This window comes from Pagrus major, chromosome 23, assembly GCF_040436345.1.
Source record: "Pagrus major chromosome 23, Pma_NU_1.0".
NCBI lineage: Eukaryota > Metazoa > Chordata > Actinopteri > Spariformes > Sparidae > Pagrus > Pagrus major.
The window spans coordinates 23,338,490-23,357,506 of record NC_133237.1 but is presented as its reverse complement, the minus strand read 5'-3'; the positions used below and the strand labels follow the sequence as shown (position 1 = coordinate 23,357,506).

At 42.3% G+C, this 19,017-nt stretch overlaps 1 protein-coding gene across 1 annotated transcript in view; it reads left to right on the top strand.

The window, feature by feature from the left end:
* Nucleotides 1-18,732, top strand: part of col5a3a (collagen, type V, alpha 3a) — a 56,635-nt gene extending 37,903 nt beyond the window's left edge. Inside the window, exons 27-67 of the mRNA XM_073493667.1 lie at nucleotides 7-60; nucleotides 671-715; nucleotides 860-913; nucleotides 1,013-1,120; nucleotides 1,603-1,656; nucleotides 2,000-2,053; nucleotides 2,157-2,201; nucleotides 2,404-2,457; nucleotides 2,805-2,849; nucleotides 3,019-3,072; nucleotides 3,213-3,266; nucleotides 3,968-4,021; nucleotides 4,134-4,241; nucleotides 4,560-4,649; nucleotides 4,877-4,930; nucleotides 5,121-5,228; nucleotides 5,523-5,630; nucleotides 6,167-6,220; nucleotides 6,434-6,487; nucleotides 6,600-6,707; nucleotides 6,815-6,868; nucleotides 9,707-9,760; nucleotides 11,008-11,061; nucleotides 11,418-11,471; nucleotides 11,570-11,677; nucleotides 11,786-11,839; nucleotides 11,917-11,970; nucleotides 12,096-12,149; nucleotides 12,725-12,778; nucleotides 12,897-13,004; nucleotides 13,147-13,200; nucleotides 13,345-13,398; nucleotides 13,481-13,588; nucleotides 13,672-13,725; nucleotides 15,069-15,104; nucleotides 15,574-15,627; nucleotides 15,725-16,019; nucleotides 16,246-16,358; nucleotides 16,495-16,563; nucleotides 17,896-18,129; nucleotides 18,353-18,732. Coding sequence (XP_073349768.1) covers nucleotides 7-60; nucleotides 671-715; nucleotides 860-913; nucleotides 1,013-1,120; nucleotides 1,603-1,656; nucleotides 2,000-2,053; nucleotides 2,157-2,201; nucleotides 2,404-2,457; nucleotides 2,805-2,849; nucleotides 3,019-3,072; nucleotides 3,213-3,266; nucleotides 3,968-4,021; nucleotides 4,134-4,241; nucleotides 4,560-4,649; nucleotides 4,877-4,930; nucleotides 5,121-5,228; nucleotides 5,523-5,630; nucleotides 6,167-6,220; nucleotides 6,434-6,487; nucleotides 6,600-6,707; nucleotides 6,815-6,868; nucleotides 9,707-9,760; nucleotides 11,008-11,061; nucleotides 11,418-11,471; nucleotides 11,570-11,677; nucleotides 11,786-11,839; nucleotides 11,917-11,970; nucleotides 12,096-12,149; nucleotides 12,725-12,778; nucleotides 12,897-13,004; nucleotides 13,147-13,200; nucleotides 13,345-13,398; nucleotides 13,481-13,588; nucleotides 13,672-13,725; nucleotides 15,069-15,104; nucleotides 15,574-15,627; nucleotides 15,725-16,019; nucleotides 16,246-16,358; nucleotides 16,495-16,563; nucleotides 17,896-18,129; nucleotides 18,353-18,499 — 3,225 coding nt within the window. The 3' untranslated portion in view covers nucleotides 18,500-18,732. The remainder of the gene's footprint in view (nucleotides 1-6; nucleotides 61-670; nucleotides 716-859; nucleotides 914-1,012; nucleotides 1,121-1,602; nucleotides 1,657-1,999; nucleotides 2,054-2,156; nucleotides 2,202-2,403; nucleotides 2,458-2,804; nucleotides 2,850-3,018; nucleotides 3,073-3,212; nucleotides 3,267-3,967; nucleotides 4,022-4,133; nucleotides 4,242-4,559; nucleotides 4,650-4,876; nucleotides 4,931-5,120; nucleotides 5,229-5,522; nucleotides 5,631-6,166; nucleotides 6,221-6,433; nucleotides 6,488-6,599; nucleotides 6,708-6,814; nucleotides 6,869-9,706; nucleotides 9,761-11,007; nucleotides 11,062-11,417; nucleotides 11,472-11,569; nucleotides 11,678-11,785; nucleotides 11,840-11,916; nucleotides 11,971-12,095; nucleotides 12,150-12,724; nucleotides 12,779-12,896; nucleotides 13,005-13,146; nucleotides 13,201-13,344; nucleotides 13,399-13,480; nucleotides 13,589-13,671; nucleotides 13,726-15,068; nucleotides 15,105-15,573; nucleotides 15,628-15,724; nucleotides 16,020-16,245; nucleotides 16,359-16,494; nucleotides 16,564-17,895; nucleotides 18,130-18,352) is intronic.
* Nucleotides 18,733-19,017: the final 285 nt, after the last annotated feature.

Below are 19,017 nucleotides of genomic sequence, written 5' to 3'. Positions count from 1 at the left end.
TTGTAGGGTTTACTAGGTGTTCAGGGGCCTGTTGGGTACCCAGGGCCTCGTGGTGTCAAGGTGAGACATAAATGCATCATGATCTCAAGTGTGATGTCCACTGAGATGTTCATTCCCCTGCTCATTTCATTCTGTGTGTATGTCTACCTGTGACGGACAAGCTGTTTGAGTCTATGACTGACAGGTGACAGGTGGAGGGAAAGCACCTCGGTTCTCAAGGGGAATACTAACAACAGATTGAGGAACATTTGACGGGGAGAAATGTCAGAGTCTGATAGAGCAGAGCTGTGTGCGTAGGTGTGGAGCAGACCGTTTTGACTGAGAATAAAAGTAAAGTTGTCATAAAGTGACACTCTGATTGGTGTTTGTTTTTGTCACATTTACACACATCTGATGTTTTATCTGGTAGTTTGGCTCAATATCCCTGAGGGGAAGCTTTACCATGTTGGCAAGTAATATGAAATGAATGTAAGGTCAATAACTGCTCAAAAACCAGAGCAACGTTAGGTCAAGAGAAAATCAATAGACACTTCTAAATCATTTGTTTTATGATGGGGTATTTCTAGAAATACAGGCAACCAGTGATTTTTCTCTATGATGTCTGGAGTTGTTGAGAGCAGGTTTGTCTGTGACGATTCCTGTCAGATTAAGTGTTTTCACTTTTTCACAGGGAGCTGATGGAGTGCGGGGTCTGAAGGGGAGCAAAGGAGAGAAGGTGAGTGAAACAGACGAGTGAGTCTTTACTCTTACGCTTGTTGTCAAACTGTGTTCGTGACTGGAAGGACACTTGACGAATTACAATGTAATGACTCCCTTTATCATCAAAGAGCTTCCATTACTAATCATCTCTTCTTAAAAGGGAGAAGATGGCTTCCCTGGTTTCAAAGGTGACATGGGCATCAAGGGGGACAGGGTGAGAGCGGCCACAAAGCCTCAGTATCATTTCCTCTCATTCTCAGTCAGAGTGGAGATAAGATCCTCACCTCCCTTCTTCTCTCATTCATGACTTTAGGGTGATAACGGAGTTCTTGGTCCTCGTGGAGAGGATGGACCAGAGGGACTAAAGGGCCAATCAGGACCTCTGGGAGATTCAGGAGGTCCTGGGACACCCGGTGAGAAGGTACGTTTTAAAACAATTACATTTTCATTACAAGACAAGGTGAGGACCCAAAGAAGACAATTTGAAGATCAAATAGGCTGAAAACTCTTATCTAAACCTGCATTATGCTGCTACAGCCGTTATCGTGTTGGGTAGAAAAGTTAAATTTCTTCATTTGTCACTTGTGACAAAACTTTCTTACAAAATGACTGAAAATCTCTGAAATACTGAACATATGGATTTTAATGCCCTCACATTTATTACATTGGGTTACAGCCCATTCCTAAGGCAGCTGAAGCAGTGCACATGTTTAAGCATTTAATCTTTCTGTCATCACTCTGTGCATTAATTTAGTGATACCCTGCTGTATTGGTTCATGCATAGTCAGCAGTATGTCATAAAAATCTTAATTAAAGCTTTTCACACACTTCTTTATATTTCTCTGGTTTCTTTCTTCCTCCCCCTCTTATTCTGCCTTCTTTTCCTCTTCTGTCTCTCTGCAGGGTAAACTTGGCGTGCCTGGATTGCCAGGATACCCAGGAAGACAAGGTCCTAAGGTGATTTAGCATTGATGAGCTATTATGATCAGTTAATGTGTCCTCTGGTTCCTTTATCAGAGCTCTAACCAGCGAGATGTGTGTCTTTGGCTGGACTGTTTCCTGTCTGATTAAAAATAAAGGATGATAGATGGCTTATTAAAAAAAGGCTTTTTTATTAATAGTTCATTAGTGACATCAATTCATTACATGTTGATGAATGGTGTATTTAAGGCTGTGTTGGGCTCATGGATTAGATTTGCTTTAATTTGATACAGTAGTTAATTATAAGTTAATGAGACATTGGGGCTGATGTGTGATGAATGGAAGGCTGAGGCTGATTAACCTCTACGTGTGTCTGCAGGGATCAGTTGGCTTCCCTGGTGTGGCAGGGGTCCCTGGAGAGAAAGGACGAAGGGTGAGGAATTGTGTTCACATCCTGACTGCTTCAGAAGATATAAACTTTTCTATGTATTGTGAAATAACTAAGTGATAAATTATTGTTAACCTCTACTATGCAGGGTCCAGCTGGTCAGGCAGGGCCTGGAGGCCAAAGAGGTCCTAATGTGAGTACAGCTTTGGGTGATAATGCCTGTACACCGTGTCTCTTTCTGAATGTATATTGCTCTAATTAGATGCCATCAGTTTACCGCAACTTGTGGGAGGCACACTGTTACTTCGCTGCAGTGTTTTTTCACCAGACGTTTATTTTCCACCTCCAGATGAGTAATGCATGTGCTAATCAGACTGTTGTTTGTTTTCCAATAGGGAGCCCGGGGGGGAAGAGGAGCAAACGGCCCCACTGGAAAGCCTGGAGAAAAGGTGAGCTTAGACTGACACACACACACACACACACCCTGATGTAAACGAAAACATGCACATGGAGTTACACTGGCATACACACACACCTGGCTGTCTCATAAAGTATGGATGAATGCACAGACCGGGTTGGAACTGGTTGTTGCCTTTCACTTCTAGATGACAGGCCATCTGGTGCAGTGACAAGCTACTGTCTGGCAGCGAATGCTTCAGTTTACACTCTCACCCTCAAAGACCATCTTGGGAAAGCTAAAGATTTGTTGAAGGGAAGAAAAGTCAAAAATGTTTGAGTGGCTTTTGTATACAGAAACTGTGATTTTTATTTGTCTTCTGCCTCGTCCACCTGGTAGGGTTCTGCTGGACAAGATGGTCCTCCAGGATCCACCGGAGAACAGGTAATCTTTTGTCTTGTATAATACTGCCTTCTTAATGCCTGACGATAGATATGATTAAGTAAAGTTGGCCTCACAGATACAGTCTCATATATCACTGTAGGACAAGCACCAGGAAATTCAATCTGGGGTTTGAGACAGCACTTTGACAACCTGTTTTATTATTTTCTAGGGTCCCCAAGGACCACAGGGAAGAAACGGTGAGCCAGGACCCAGAGGGCCTAATGTGAGTGGTCAAAGATGCACTGCATAATGTTTGTCCTGTGATTTAGTGTTACTCCTTTTTACCTCATTCCACATTTTATACTCACCTTTGGTCATGTTTGGTTCATTATGATGATGTAAGAAAATGCATCCGTTTTTCAGGGTCCACCCGGAAAAGATGGATTACCAGGTCATCCAGGCCAGAGAGGGGAACCAGTGAGTCACCTTTTAATGTCAAAATGAAGCAACATTTTTAGTATACGGCATTATTCTTTATGAGGTGCACACCCCATCATTAACTTTAAACACCAAAGTCACACAATACCATAAACAAACTAACTGACTGAGATGAAGAGTCTAGTGGCTTTGAACGGAGCATTACAACTGCTGTTTCTGGTTAAATAAAATGATCTTATTCTTCAACAAAAGGTTTATCTGTGAAGGTTCTTGTCAATAATTCTGTGAGACACTTAGATTAACAATCGGAGCCTGTCAGTGGCAAAAACAAGCGCCTTTAATGGACGTATAGTAACAGGTTGCCCAAAATAATTATGAAGCAGCCATTGCAGCCTGTGTTGCAGCTGCTGGCTGATGTGATCTACTGGACCAATCCCAATTTTTTTTGTACCTTTTAGTCATTTGCACACCAAAATGTTAAAATTGGGCTTGAAATAGGGCAGATTTGAAAAATACTGTAATTACCCTTTAACAGAGAGTTGAGAGTCAACATAAACTACCAGACGAGAGCTGATTTCAGCATAGAATTACTGAAGTCAGAGTGCAAGCTGAGAGGCACACTGTACTAAATCTAGTAAAGCACCTGTGTGCAGTTCTCAGATAATGGGTTCTATGCATCCCGCTGACTCTATTTCAAATCTTGACTGAGGATAATCAGACTCACTTGTCTCTTTCGTCAGGGCTTCCAAGGCAAGAACGGACCCCCCGGCCCCCCAGGCGTTGTTGGACCACAGGTAAGAGGATCAGCTAATAGTCTTAGTTGATTCTTAAACAAACAGTTGTTTGTTTCAGATGTTTTGAAATAACTGTTATGTAATGTGTGTTGTGTAATTTGGTAATTTTCAGGGCAAATCTGGTGAGACCGGGCCAACTGGAGACAGAGGTCATCCAGGTTCGCCAGGACCACCGGGTGAGCATGGTTTACCGGGAACTGCCGGAAAAGAGGGTGCCAAGGTGAGTGCTGCTCATCATAATGCCAAGTTCAAAATCACTTACCAGCATCACCTTATCACTGTTATATTAGATAAAGTCCAAGGACTCTTTCAGCAATGCGTGAATATCTTATCTCCTGGGTCTCATCCTATCCTCTAATTTGCTAATAAATAACAGAGGAAACCTCACAGTGTTAAGTGTATTATGGCTCATAAAATATAAATGTTCCTTCTCTGTGTGACTTGCTGGCTACTGTGATTTATGACTGCACAAGGACCTGCTGTCTGCTGGCTATTTGCCTTACATCTAATCACATATGTGTGAATGTGTGGTTTCCAGGGAGACCCAGGTCCACCAGGAGCCTCAGGGAAAAGTGGCCCTGCTGGGCTTCAAGGCTTCAGAGGAAGCAGAGGGACCCCTGGTGCTATGGTGACGAAAAAATTCCATACATCTCAACTCCTCTCCTTTAATCACTGTCAACATCAGACTCTCTGGAAATGTGTAGCTTGCAGTTAGATCAGAAATGAACTTGAAGTCATAACAGCATGCCATTCATGAAAGAGTTATGCAAATCTAACTAGACCAAAGTAATTGTAAACTACTGTAAATCACTGATGATACATTTTATAATGAATGCGCTGTCATTTTCTTTCCAGGGTCCTGCAGGTCTGAAGGGAGGAGAGGGACTACCTGGTGTTGGAGGAAGTATTGTAAGTCTGGTTTTGTTAAACTGCTTCCCATACCACCTCCTGCTCTCTGATCAGCTTTCATGTTCTATAGAATATGCGTGAGGCAGGAGGCTGTTTCCATGGTGATCAGTGATCGTGACCACCACATTAAATCAAAGCGTAAATCATGTGACACACTCACCCCAACCTCTTTATCTCCTCTCATTTCCAGGGTGCTACTGGAGAGAGAGGCGCCTCTGGACCGGCTGGCGCTATTGGCCAGCCAGGACGGCCTGGCGGCGTGGGCCCTGCTGGGCCGATGGGAGAGAAGGGCGAGCCAGTAAGATTTCGTACATTGCTAATTTTGTTTCTGAGGCAACAATGTCCAAGAACACATATTCCATCACTACCCACCATTGGGTAATAAACAACATGTGCTCTCGCTTTGGAACGTGCGATTATGAGACAGAGAGAGCGAGGGAGGGAGAAAATATGAATGTGATCAAGCCTGCTTTCTTGGGTGCGAGTTCTCTTCCTGGTACGAGACATTAATCAATGTGTCATGCTGCTATATGAGGATGATAAGTATTGTGGCATTTGCTAGATGTGCGTGGTTTTCCCATCTGTTCTCCAGGGAGAGAAGGGGCCTGTGGGGCCGGCTGGGAATGATGGGGAATCAGGACCTGTGGGGCTGCCAGGGGCTGCGGGGTCTTCTGGGCCTCCTGGAGAGGATGGAGACAAGGTAGTTATACTGCCACCTGTAGGGCTATTGTTGTCTATTGAGATGTTTTGGTGTGATTTACCGAGTTTTTGATATAATGGAATTAGACGGAACTCGGCTTGTGATAATCAAAACTAAAAAATGTAGGAACTTTTCTTTCTACTGAAAGCATCTGCAAGTAAGAGAGGCTTGTGCTCTTGACAGAGCGGGATGTACACATTAATTGTGTCCTCCTCAGCTGACCAGGCTTAGTTAGCTTAGTAAGCTAACCAGGTCGTAACCAGGTTATAATTTCTGGAAAGAGACACTGCTCTCAAGTTTTTCCAAGTGTATATTTTTGGCGCTTTGAGCACTACAAGTGTCATTTAGTTCCATTATATTTGAGACAAACATTTCTTTGGATATCTGCAAAACTCAGCAGCTCATACCAAAACAATCTCGATGGATCAATAGCACTATTAGTGAGAGAAAAAACACTTATTTTTTGATTTTGTGGGTAAAGTGTCCCTTTAATTTTTTTGTGCCAAGCCCTTACATGTGTGCATTTGTCTCCATAGGGAGAGACAGGCGGACCAGGCCAGAAGGGCAGCAAAGGAGACAAAGGAGAAGCTGTGAGTATAAGTTTTATGTGAACAGTTGTAACATCACATCATCACCTTGCATCAACAGGAGGTGGAGGTCAAACTGGCTTGTAATTGGTTTGGGGCAGTTCATTGTTACAACAGTTTGCCTTGGCAGTGCATCCCCTGGTGAAATGAGCAGATGGTTCTAATCACGTTCTTCCTGCAGTGAATGTGTATTGAACATCCTTTCTGCTTTTCTAGGGACCTCCAGGACCTTATGGAATGCAAGGACCTGTGGGCCAGCCAGGACTGACAGTATGTTACACAAACTCAGAATGCATGATATAAACACATATGATTGTATAATAAGTTGGTTTATTGCACTGGTTGTGCAGTGTTCACAGTGCTGGCCTGTCTGTAATTTCAGGGTGCAGATGGTGAGCCAGGTCCTCGCGGGCAGCAGGGCATGAATGGGGCAAAAGGAGATGAAGGACACAGAGGCTTCAAGGGGGCATCTGGTCCGTCTGGACTGCAGGTACAAATTACAATAAATTCCTATCAGCTCATCTCTGATTTCACATGTTATATCTGTTTCCATATTATGCCTGAGACTGTGTTGATCACTGTGTCTGCATTTTATAGGGAATGCCAGGACCATCAGGGGAGAAAGGAGAGAGCGGGCATGTTGGCTCAATGGTGAGTACTGCTCAGTAATCTCAGCACATACAGCACTCATCTCAAGCCCACTGCTTTGGCTCAGTGTCAGTCTCAAGTCCGTTCTCAACACCACTTTTCAGACATCTTGCTCTTAGCTTCATGATTATTATGACTTTGACTTGTCTTGGTCTTGTCTGATATCTTGTGGATATCGACTTGACTTTTCCTCACTTTCCAAACACCTTTGAAGATGTTTCTCCACTTCTTTCACTTCCCAATGTCAAAAGCAGTTTAATTGATCCTTGAATTCATCCTGAAGAGCAAACAAATATGCTTGCATTTACTAGTCAAAAATGCAATAAATTATTTACTGTTAAGTGTGTAATGAAGAGCATCTGCAAATACTATACATTTACATTTCTGTTTATGGTTCTGGAAACTCAGTTTGGTAGAACTTAACTGTGACTTACAGGGGATACTAATGTCTTTGTCTATGTCTGGGTTTTTGTTATTAGTCAAACTCACAGGGGTCAAGCTTGATTAAAGCTTTACTGAATGCGAAAGCTATATCCAAGAAGCAGACAGCAACCATCCCTTCTGCTTTGGAAAAATTAGGTGATGCACAGATGTTGTCGAGATCAGGAGAGTACAATAAACAGCACCTAAACCAACATTATAATTATACAGCATTAGAAGTAGGCCACTGAGTACAAGTGTGCTCGCTGTAATTATGTTGCTTGATACCTATAGATAATGCAACCTAAACAGAGTTAGCTATGACTGCGACAGTCACTTGCAGTCAGTAAAAAAACATTTTTAAAGGCAATCCCATTGTATTGTAGAATACATCTCATACTGCATAAGAGAAATATACTCTCTACTCGAACTATAGGCTGTGGTCTTGAGTGGGGCTCAGTTTGCTTTGTGAGACTATTACACTAGAATTACAACCATGTTAAAACAATAAATGCTCCTGGACTACAGTGTATGAACTAAGTGCTGTGTTTCCATTGTAATAGCCATGACAATTCTTGACAAAGCAATAAACACCCCACATTAGCTCTGCTCAGTAGCTGTCCTTAGCAGTTAACTTTATGCAAACTACTCAAGCATAATACTATGGCATGAGCAACACTTATGATTTTCAAAGTTGCCAGAAGTAAAAAGCTAATGTTAGGCTATAAACAAACTATACCACAGTCGCATTGCTTTAACATCACCACCACCAAACATCTTAATACTAAAAAGAAACCATACACACTTGTATGTGTGTAAAAATTGATCAATCTACTAGTTGGAAATTTAGAGTTTGAATGAAGTTAGTCCTGTAAAGATGGACCAGTGAGTAGATGAATTTCTCTCATTTAGTCACAGTATTAACCACAAACCTTTTTTCGGGCATCTTACTGAAAACCCATTAAAAAAACTCTTGACTTTGAGACGAGGGAACCAGAAGTTCAAAACTGCTAACTGATTTCCAGGCTTTAGGACTCATTCCTGCTACACTGCACACGTGCATGTGATTGGTGAGCTATTAGATACAAAGTCTAGTAGTGGACGTAGCCTGTGTGAGATACAACATATACTGTGTCATTATGCTGGCGATGAGAAAATACAACATTGGGTTAAAAACAGTCAGCCACTCTCTCAATTCTGTTCCTCATATCTGTGCTGTGTCTGTTGCCAACGGCTGTGTCTGTCCGGGATCTTACAAAACGATATCCCTCGGTGAAAAGAAAGAAAGCCTTTAAATCTTTCAACCTAGAACAATTTGAAGACATCTTTTTAATGTGTGAAGACTTTTCAAGGGGTGAGTGTGAATTACAAAAGAGACCATGACTTTATGTGCAAGAAAGACGAGCCCAGAGAATGAATAGGTGGTCCTGTAAGTAAAAGGAAGAAAAGGGATAAGAAAATAAAAAAAGAAAGAGTGACAGAAAGGAGGCAGTGGAGCAATGGAGTGGAGGGAAGAGGCGGGGCACCGATTGTGAGCAGGAAGACGGTGTGACAGCTGCTAATCAGATTAGCCTCAGCCTTGGCTGTCTAATGAGCATCCTCCTTTGTGACAGTCATCTCACAACGCTGTCAACCATGAACACACGCTCAACAAGATTCTCTGTAGCCTCTCTTCTCCACCGCCAGATTAGGGAGGGAATGCATCAGTATGGAACCAAAACAAAAGAGAGAGAGAAAGAGAGGAGAAGAGAGATGCTGAAGACTCAGTGGGGAAGTTTCATTCATGTGTGAGTGTTGCGGATCACAGAATTCTCCCCTCTAATGCTCAAGTATCTCTCCGCCAGAAGGATATGTGTTTCCTCTGGTCCCACACAGTCGCTCTCTGGGCAGATTGTCTGTCTTTCTGTCTCAGTGTCTTTACAACACAAGGCTCCCTCCCAGACTTCAGAGTGATTCAGAGCGCAGCTCAACATCTACTCAACTGAAACTGAAGCCGAGCACAGTTAGGATTAATTGCTTGGCACTCTCTTGAGCTGCACAGAAAAGTCAAATCACATGCCGTCACTGTGGCTGAGAGAATATGGTTCTCGCACATCACAGGCTTGAGGTTTCTTATTAATAAGAGAGAATAAGAGAGAATAAGAGAGGTGGGTGTGGGGGGAATCAGAGCCCTTGTCATATTGAGGGTAATGACCTGTCTGGATGTCTTCATCATGTCACCACGATAATGATCATAGATACTGGGGCCATTGCATAAGCAATCCACCATGGGCCCACTTCTAACTCTCTATCTTAATTTAGGATGCACTAGCCAACCCAGAGCTCACATTCATTTTTTATTTCTCTGTGTGTGTTTTTATTGATGCAGTATATTGTCTGCACTCAGATTCTAATAAAAACATTTTATTTCTCTCTCCACAGGGGCCTCCAGGACAGCATGGCCCACGAGGCCCTCAGGGGCCCATTGGGGGAGAGGTAGAGTGCTGGATTTATTAATTTCTATAAATCTGTTTTAGATAATAAGCATAATTACATTACATTATAACACATATTATAATTGGTCCTTACATAATGAACAAAAAATTATTTATTTCTGTCAGATTAAAGCCTGATTTCTTTGCATTATTAAAATCATTAATGGAAATGTATCATTGAGGCTTTATAATTATTTTTCTTGATTTAATTCTTGTATTTTAAAAGTTTTTACAAATGTTGAAATTGCATCCTGTTCAGATATTTGAGTCTGAAATGTTCAATTGATGGCAGCTGCATGCCTCTGGTATAAACAAAAACATGAACATATATCCACTTTGGAATCAATAAGACTCCTGTTCAATACACAGCATTACCTACATTTCAAACTGAACAATAGCTCATCCTCACACACCTCAGATACTTTCTATTGTACAGCTTCCTGTCCGTTCATACAGTGTCTTCATTTGAACACTTCCTGCCACAGACCCTCCACTGCTTTTGAAATTTGAATTATTAAACAGTATTAGAATATAATCCCTGGGAGAGAGTTATATTTACTGCTCTATGAATCATTAAGAAGTATTAGACTATCATCCCTAAGAGGCAGTTATATTTACCTCTAGTAATGGCCGTCTCTCTACAGCCTCTCACACCGGTCAATTATTTAGCAGTGAGCTGCAGAAATCTGTGTGAGCCACGCTAGTACTTCATCACAGGAAGCATGGAAACACAGCAGTGCAGAGATGGTGGGATTCATAAATGGACCGATACAGGAATAGTGGAAAAGAGAGAAATGGGGTGGGATGGCATGTGAGAAAGCAGTTGACAGCAGTAGCTCAGTAGTAGTGCGTGGCTGTACTCAGCTCTCATGTTTGTGCACTCTACCGAAAACATGCTTTTACCAGGTTCGTTTCAAGACACAAAGCCCAGTACACTGACATGCATGTGTGCACACTAACACACATGCACGTGCACAAACAAACAAACTGATTGAGGGAAGGAAAATGGAATCCACCCTACTGTGTGACTCAGACTCTATCCACATAGCAATCCTGACATTCAATATTTTTCCTTGTGTTGTGATAATTCTGTTCCAGATTCAGCTTTCTGTGAGCAGAACTGCTGACAAACAAAACAAAAAAAACACTGCACCAAGAACTTCATTCTCAAAAATCAAATGAATATTTCAAACTTGCCCTCGTTTTATGATATTTTGGGTCAAGCTTTTCTCTCTGCTCCTGCCACAGGGCCCACCTGGAATGCCTGGTGGAGTTGGTCAGCCTGGACTTGTTGGAGAGAAGGTCAGCATTTCCCTTTAGCGACTGCACAGCTTATGTCTGTTCCTACAGTGAAGAGGTGTTGGTTTGTGTGTGTGGGCTTGTGTGCCACTGTGTGTGTGGTGTGTGTGCTGGAGCTTCTAGATCTGAAAGGTGAGGCTGATGCAGAAGTACCTTAAACGTCTTTCCAATGGAGACTCCACTGGTTTCAAAAAGAAGTACAATTGTATATAAGCTTATGAAGAATGACCCTACTTCTCACTCAATGCATTACCTCCACTAAACAGTTTCTTAATGAGTGTTTGTTCTCAACTGCTAATTTGAAATCTCTCTTATTCCAAATATGTACTTACACTTACTGAATGTTCCTTTTCTACCAGGGCGAGGACGGCGAAGCTGGAAACCCTGGGTCAGCCGGAGAGCCTGGCATTGCTGTGAGTCATCTCTCCTTCCTGTCCCGCTCAGCTTCATCCTTTCTTCACTGTCTCTCTTCACCTTTCATCGATTGACATTTCATATACTGGTGTCCCAGGGTACTAAAGGCGATGTGGGGGAGAAGGGTGACTCTGGCCCTCCCGGTGCAGCTGGACCTCCAGGACCAAGAGGAACACCAGGGGAGGACGGACCCAAAGGCAATCTTGTGAGTCTTGATCAGTGACTTTTTCTTGCTCTAGTTGTCAAGTCAGTCAGTCTGTAAATGTCATGCAATGTATTTGATGTTTTTTTGAATGATTGTTTTTGCCCATAGGGCCCTATTGGATTCCCTGGAGATTCAGGACCCCCTGGAGAAGCTGGTGTCAATGTGAGTATTATTATTGTTTCATCATTATTTCATCATTAGTTTACTGCTTGGTCAAACATGATTTTTTTTTCTTTTAGGGAGTAGATGGTGGACCAGGGCCTAAAGGAGACAATGGAGAACCTGGCAAAGCAGTAAGTGATAATTTTTTCACATGGTGCACATATTGACAACACTAGTAGTGTAACTGTTGTTTGCTGGGCTAAAGCCTTTATTCTCTGTGTGTTTTTAACTTTAGTCCTTTTTCTGCTCTCCACAGGGACCTCCAGGAGCCTCTGGAGAGCCAGGTCCAACAGGACCTCCTGGACGAAGGGTGAGCTCAGCATTATATTATGACTTTATTTTTATAGCACCAACAGAGAGCCAAACAGAAGTAACAAAAAAGCCAAACAGCCACGTCAAACAGAAGCAAAATCAGATTAAGAAAATGTTCAAATAAAGTTAAAATAAGAAGACAAATGTTTCAAAATGACAATATAATTAAAACAAATAAAAAGAATAAAAGCAATAAAAGACAACATAGCATAAGAGCAAATAAATACAGTTATAAAGAATGAGAGCAATGAAAGGTCCTCTGGCAGGTGGTTCCGAAGTTGGGGGGGGGCCTGATGGCAAAAGCATGGTCACCTTTGGAACTGGCAGCGAGCTTTACATTAGCAGACATGGGGTTAAGGTTACTATGAATAAGACCAGTGTTTGGAGAACTGAACAATATGATTTCTGACTTTAAGGTGTATCTATATTAAGGTTTAGTTGTGTGCCGTCAGTGTATTTGCTATAGCAATGAAAAGATAGAATGTTGTACAATATATGTTTTGTGCAGCTATATCTGTGTTTGTTTACAGTGAAACACCATTAACTCAGTAACATTGTCTTTCTCAACCCCAGGGTCACATAGGTGCTGCAGGAAAAGAAGGGAAGCAAGGCACGAAGGGAGCCAAGGTATGGATAATGACTTGCAATGAGCTCTGTGGTTGTGCATGGTGCCTTCCAACAAAGCTATTCGTATTTAATTTTTGCTTGATGTCTTGCCATCCATGTCTTTTTGTCTGCTGTCTAGGGGGCAACAGGAACCCAGGGCCCAGTGGGGAAGACGGGCCCAGTGGGACCCCAAGGGCATCCAGGAAGGCCCGGTCCAGAAGGTCTTCGGGGCATCCCAGGTCCCTCGGTCAGTACACTGTCTGAATCTGAAGAACATATTAAGGGAACACACTAACACTCCTCAGGACTTTTCAACATAAGGTCTTGTTTGTTTTGTATTGTTTCAACATACAGTAAGCTGATCTTTGATTCATGTGTTAATTTTCTAGGGTGAGCAAGGGTTAAATGGGCCACCAGGACAAACGGGACCACCAGGACCACTTGTAAGATCCTTATATATTTTGTGTTGAATGAGAGGAGGGATTTGAGAAATTAATAATTATAAGTCAGGATGTCCAACACAATCAAACCATATCATCACACAGTCTACATCATTGGCTAACTAATACCTCTGACATTGTTTACAGGGCCCACCAGGACTTCCAGGGTTAAAAGGAGACCCTGGAAACAAGGGAGATAAAGTGAGTGTTTAGACCTTGAGAGAGAAAACATTCTCTACAAGTTCTGGGAAACAATTGTGATGAACCATGTCTCTGTCTGCAGGGTCATGGTGGGCTGATCGGTCTAATTGGCCCCCCAGGAGAGCCTGGTGAGAAGGGAGACAGAGGTCTGCCAGGGAACCAGGGTACACAAGGTCCTAAAGGAGATGAGGTACATGTCTTTGCAACATGATGCATCTGACACACAAAGGAAGATCAGTTCACTAACAAGATATGCTTTTTTCTTATATCCAGGGTGTGGGTGGCACACCTGGTCCCACTGGCCCGCCAGGACCACCTGGACTCTCCGTAAGTGGCACAGCTGTTAGAACAATATGAATGCTTTTCTATCATAAATGCAGGAACAATAATGTTTACGTGATAAGTCCTTTGATTTTGCTCAATGTTTTCTCATTCACAACATATGGATACTTATAGACAGGATGGTTTTCATCTCTACTTTTTCAGTGAACAGTCATACATATATATATATATATGTATGACCATATTCATACCCTGTTATTGTCCATTCTATTGGGTAAAATCATTAATATTCTTGACAAATAAATATGCCTCTAAAAAGGTTTCAGTGCAACAACAATACGCAGTTATCACCAGCAGATGTGATATCCATTTTGTTTTTGGTTTTTATGTAAGTAAGGCAGTGATAAACCCTATACGCCATATGGCTCCATCACTGACTGATGCCCCAAACAGGAAGAGATTTATGAAGAGTTTACATTATTCCTGTTGTGGATAAACAAACAAAAAAACATAAGCAGGTTTCAACCATTCACTGTAAGGAGATGGTGTTTTTTATTAAGTGTCTTTTGGATGACATATGTCTGGAAAGGAATGAACGTTATACCTTCTGGTTTGCTGCATCTTATTAATGCAGACACTATTGGTATGCATCAAAAATGAATCTTTTAATCTTAAGCCATCCTTTTGCAAAGACTTTGCTGGTGTAAAACAAACAGGTGAAAAATACATACTGTATATGAAGAGAAGAACAGAATATATATCACCAACAACAGTCATTCTTCTTTAATTCTGGTGCAAATTGGCTGATTAATCATCACATTATAAGCTTCTATAAGTCATCTCAGGGATTTAGCTGATGATTACATCTTTAAAGAGCTAAGAACCAGGGGCCTCATTTATAAAACATTAGGTATTAGTATGACTTAGGCAAAAAACACATAAAAGTAGTTATTTATAGAATCTTACCTCTAAGCAAAGCCTAGACCTAGTGTAAGTGAGTTTCCTGCTGGTTACGTAAGGGTATTGCAACTCACTGAGAGCTCGTCTTCCAAAAAGTTTGAGATTCTCTTTTGGTCCATCGCTATTCCTGACTAATCCCTCATTTGTGTTGGCATTATAGAAGGAGAGATTGCAAGGTAGGTCCTGTCAATTTAGGTTAATTTGAGGTGTGTTAGTCAGAAATGGGATTCTCAGAACCTGCTTAAGCAACGTTTCAAGAACACTGTCAGAAATGAGCTTAAGACTAAGTTAAAGTTTAAAGACCGATACAGCATACTGCCATGTCGTTAAGCAGGTGCCTAATTTTAAAGTAAATAGCCGATATGTATTTTGCTGTTCTAAGCTTTGAAAGCTTTCACTGCTTAATAAACCCCCCTCTCCACTTTTAGGGTTCAGCTGGTGAGAAAGGATCGAAGGGAGAAATGGTGAGTCCCAACAATCTTTCTTATTTATTCATTGCCATTCGTTCACTCACACCTCGGCTTGGTTAGCAGCTGCTGGGAACATATGCCGGGGAAGAGAGAAAAAGAGAAAAAGTGTTTGTTGGCTTAAATGTACCATGCTTCATAATCATAATGCTCCACTGTGTTTACTGCATGTCTTTGGAACTAAAAGCCTGCTGTACAGCCATGCTTGTCTTGTGTGTGATTTTTCCATTGGGCCCTTTTAATAGGATTTGGTTCTGGTGTGTGTGATGTTATGAAAACCACTATAGTGTGTCTTGAGAGCCAAGGCTTTGACCACAGAGTGCTGATGCACACAGCTGGATAATCCTATAAAGCGGCAGCCATAGTGTATCTGCTTGGATAAAGCTGGGATTTAGCCAAGTGGTGCGAGTGAAGCTCCAGGTGAGGCATGATTGACACAAACTTTTCGTCCTCTTCTATTCTTCAGGGTGTTGTTGGTCCCAGAGGAGATACAGGCCCTGCTGGCCCTCCAGGACCCCCAGTGAGTACTGCCAATGATCCACATCATGGCCTTCTCAGTGCCAGCCCTCTCTTCCTTCTTCCTTCACCTATTGCTTACCTCTTTGTGTTAACTCCAGGGACTCCCTGCGACAATGATTGAGCCCCTGCCTATCAGGGAGGGCAGGCGGAAGAGACGAAGACACTCCGATCGGGGGGGAGGAGCACCCCCATCCAGAGAGGAGGATCTGGATATGGAGGAGCTCTTCCAGGGAGATCAGCCTCTGGAGGACCCTGAAGGGATGGAGGAAGTCTTTGCTACCCTATCTTCCATGAAAACAGAAGTGGAGATGATGAGGAGGCCCCTGGGAACCTTTGAGAGCCCTGCCCGGACCTGCAAAGAGCTCATGATGGTCCAACCAGACTACAAAGATGGTTAGCAAAGACATTGTTGCTGATTCACCACTATTCAAGAAAAACTAGTCCAGGAAAAACTGGTCACTTTTTGAAAAAATGCACACATTCTCTGACACACACCCTTTTAACTTAACATGCTGTTTATTATTGTGCTAACTGCATTTTATAATGTTGTTACCCTGGATGTGTTTATTATATCAACATCTGGTGCTTGATTGATGTCCTTCCTCTGTGCACTTTGTAGGAGACTACTGGATTGATCCTAACCAGGGTTGTCACAGAGACTCTATTAAGGTGTACTGTAACTTCACAGCTGATGGAGAGACATGTCTCTATCCTGACAAGAGGATTGAGATGGTAAGTCTCCAATCTCTCGCTGTCAGCCTTTACAAAGCCGACCTCGTCATATTACATCAGAGCACAAATCACTCCCTATATCCCTTGAGCCTAAAATTTAACTCAGCACCCTCCCTCTCTCCCTCTGTGTGTCTAGGTGAAATTAGCAGCGTGGAACAAAGAGAAGCCAGGAAGCTGGTACAGCCAATACAGGAAAGGCAAGCAGGTACATGAAAAAAAAAAATCAAACCTCACCTCCTACCATTTATCTCAGCTGGCTCCAAATGTCAGACTTTTTCAGCTAATTTACTCATCCTAATTGAGAGTGTATGAATGATATTCCTGAATATGACTGAGGTGTGAGCATTTGTACAAGTGTGTCCACATGAATGTGAAGACATGCGTGTGTGTGTGTGTGATCATCCATGTGTGCATGAGGGCATGTGAATTCTTTTTGTTTATTTGTAACTCTACCCATCATATAATTTGGTAGTCATTTATTAGCAATGAGAGATGAGCTGATTTGGTACCGCCAGCAGTTGATTGCAGCAGTCAGGATGAGTCACACAAAGCCACTGGCAGCGCCGTCTCATCGACTAGCATTCAGGGCAGCACGCTCAGAGCGCTGGCCTTTCATGTGCACCTGATCAGAGGTCTCATAACCCTCTCAGATAATCACAGCGCTGCCAGCACAATTGCAATTCACAGACTTTCTCATGCAGAGTCCTATACTCTGCTGTTTTTTCCTATCTTTCCATTAATTTCCTGACTTTCGACTTTACTTTCACTGGCTGTTCTGATCCTGAAGAGAAGTTGCTGTAACTTTTTCACCCTTGCTTACGTAAAGCCCTTCATCAGAACAAATCAGAGATTTGTAATTTCATGTTTGTCAGACAGATTATAGGCTCAGACGTGTTTTTCTCTGGCTTCATCTCTCCGGGAGAAAACCTGTTTTTTTTTTACTATTTTCTATTTTTTGTCATTCAGTGAGATTTTGTGTCATTCAAAGGTAATGCTGCTTTAAACCTGTGGCTATAGTAAATATTATATTTTCTGCCTGTGTAGTACACAAATGTTGTTCCAGTTTTTAAAACAACAACAGGTGGGAAAGAATCCAGTTCCACAGCCTCTTGACTTTTGAAAAACATTTACTCTGATTCTCGAATCAGACAAATGCATATGGACTCATCTCAAGGAAAATGAGCCTAAGTCACAGTTGTCACGGAGGAGATTCTTGCTGTCTTACATAACATGGTGTTGATGGTTATCTGTACTGGACATTTGGTTTGCTGTCCCTAGGTAAAGTTCAAACTGAGTCAGATGAGTATGACCCACTTCCTCTATGCTTACATGAACAAGTTATCTTAATAGTCATGCCGAACTTACACAACATCTGCTGTGAACGATAGGAAACTGTACGTTTGTGTGAAAACGAGGAGCAAATTGTACAGTTCATATGCCTTGCATCAGAGTTTACAAGTCAAAATAAATCATGAGTATAATAATAAGTTCTCATTTAGAATTGTAACCTTAATGCCTATGTGTCTTTGTCATCCAGTTCTCCTACGATGACAGGGATGGGAACCCTGTACATGTAGTTCAACTGACCTTCCTCAAACTACTGAGTGCCACGGCCAAGCAGAGCTTCACCTACACCTGCCAGAACTCAGCAGGCTGGTTTGACAGCACCTCCCGCTCCTACCAGCATGCCCTCCGCTTCAGGGGCAGCAATGACGAGGAGCTGACACAAGCCAAAAGCCCCTTCATCAGTGCAGTGCATGATGGGTGCCAGGTCAGTGCAGAGACATGCCAGGGAAAAGGGACTAGCTAGACAGATAAGAATTAGCTGTAACGAAACTAATGTGTCTATCTGTTGTGTCACTGTGTGCTTGATTTAATAATAGCCATCAGATCACTGACTAGAACATGGATTTAGGCCAGAGTGAGTGGGGAGAGCTAGTTAGTGGAATTAAGCACGGCAAATTGTAATAATGGCTTTCATTTTTCTCTTTCAGTTACGCAAAGGTCAGGAAAGGACTGTTCTAGAGATTGACTCCCCCTCGGCAGAGCTGCTCCCTATTATAGACGTGGCTCCAGCAGACTTTGGCAAGAGCAACCAGAAGTTTGGATTCCAAGTGGGACGAGTATGCTTCAACGGTTAACATCTTGCCAACAACAAAGAAAAAAAGAAAAAAATGACACACAGCAAGTATTCAGTAAAAGAAACTGTACTTTTACCACTGCCCCAAGCAATATTTATTATATTATGTTCCTGTATGTGGTGGGTTTGTGGTACATTATTTAAGACTCTTCATCGGCCATGTTCTATGGCTTTACAACAATGAGAAGAAATGCGAGAAAGAGGATATGCAACAGTGGGAACAAAGCACATTTACCAAAGGGAAATATTCCAATTAGATATATTTAATTTTAAGTGTTTTTGTGTTCTTTTTCTCTCGCTGTTTGAGCGGCTGTATCCTCACGAACAATGAGGACAATGACCACTTACAAACCAGACAGATCTGTCTGATCACAGAAAGGAGACGGTCTGTCATTCTGTGGTACGGCTCCGTTAAGTGGGACTCTTAAGACTGTGGATGAACTAGTTGCTACCTAATGTTTTTTATAGACTGCGACTGAATAATTCAGAGGTGCAGTCATACTCGCATGCTCAAATTTC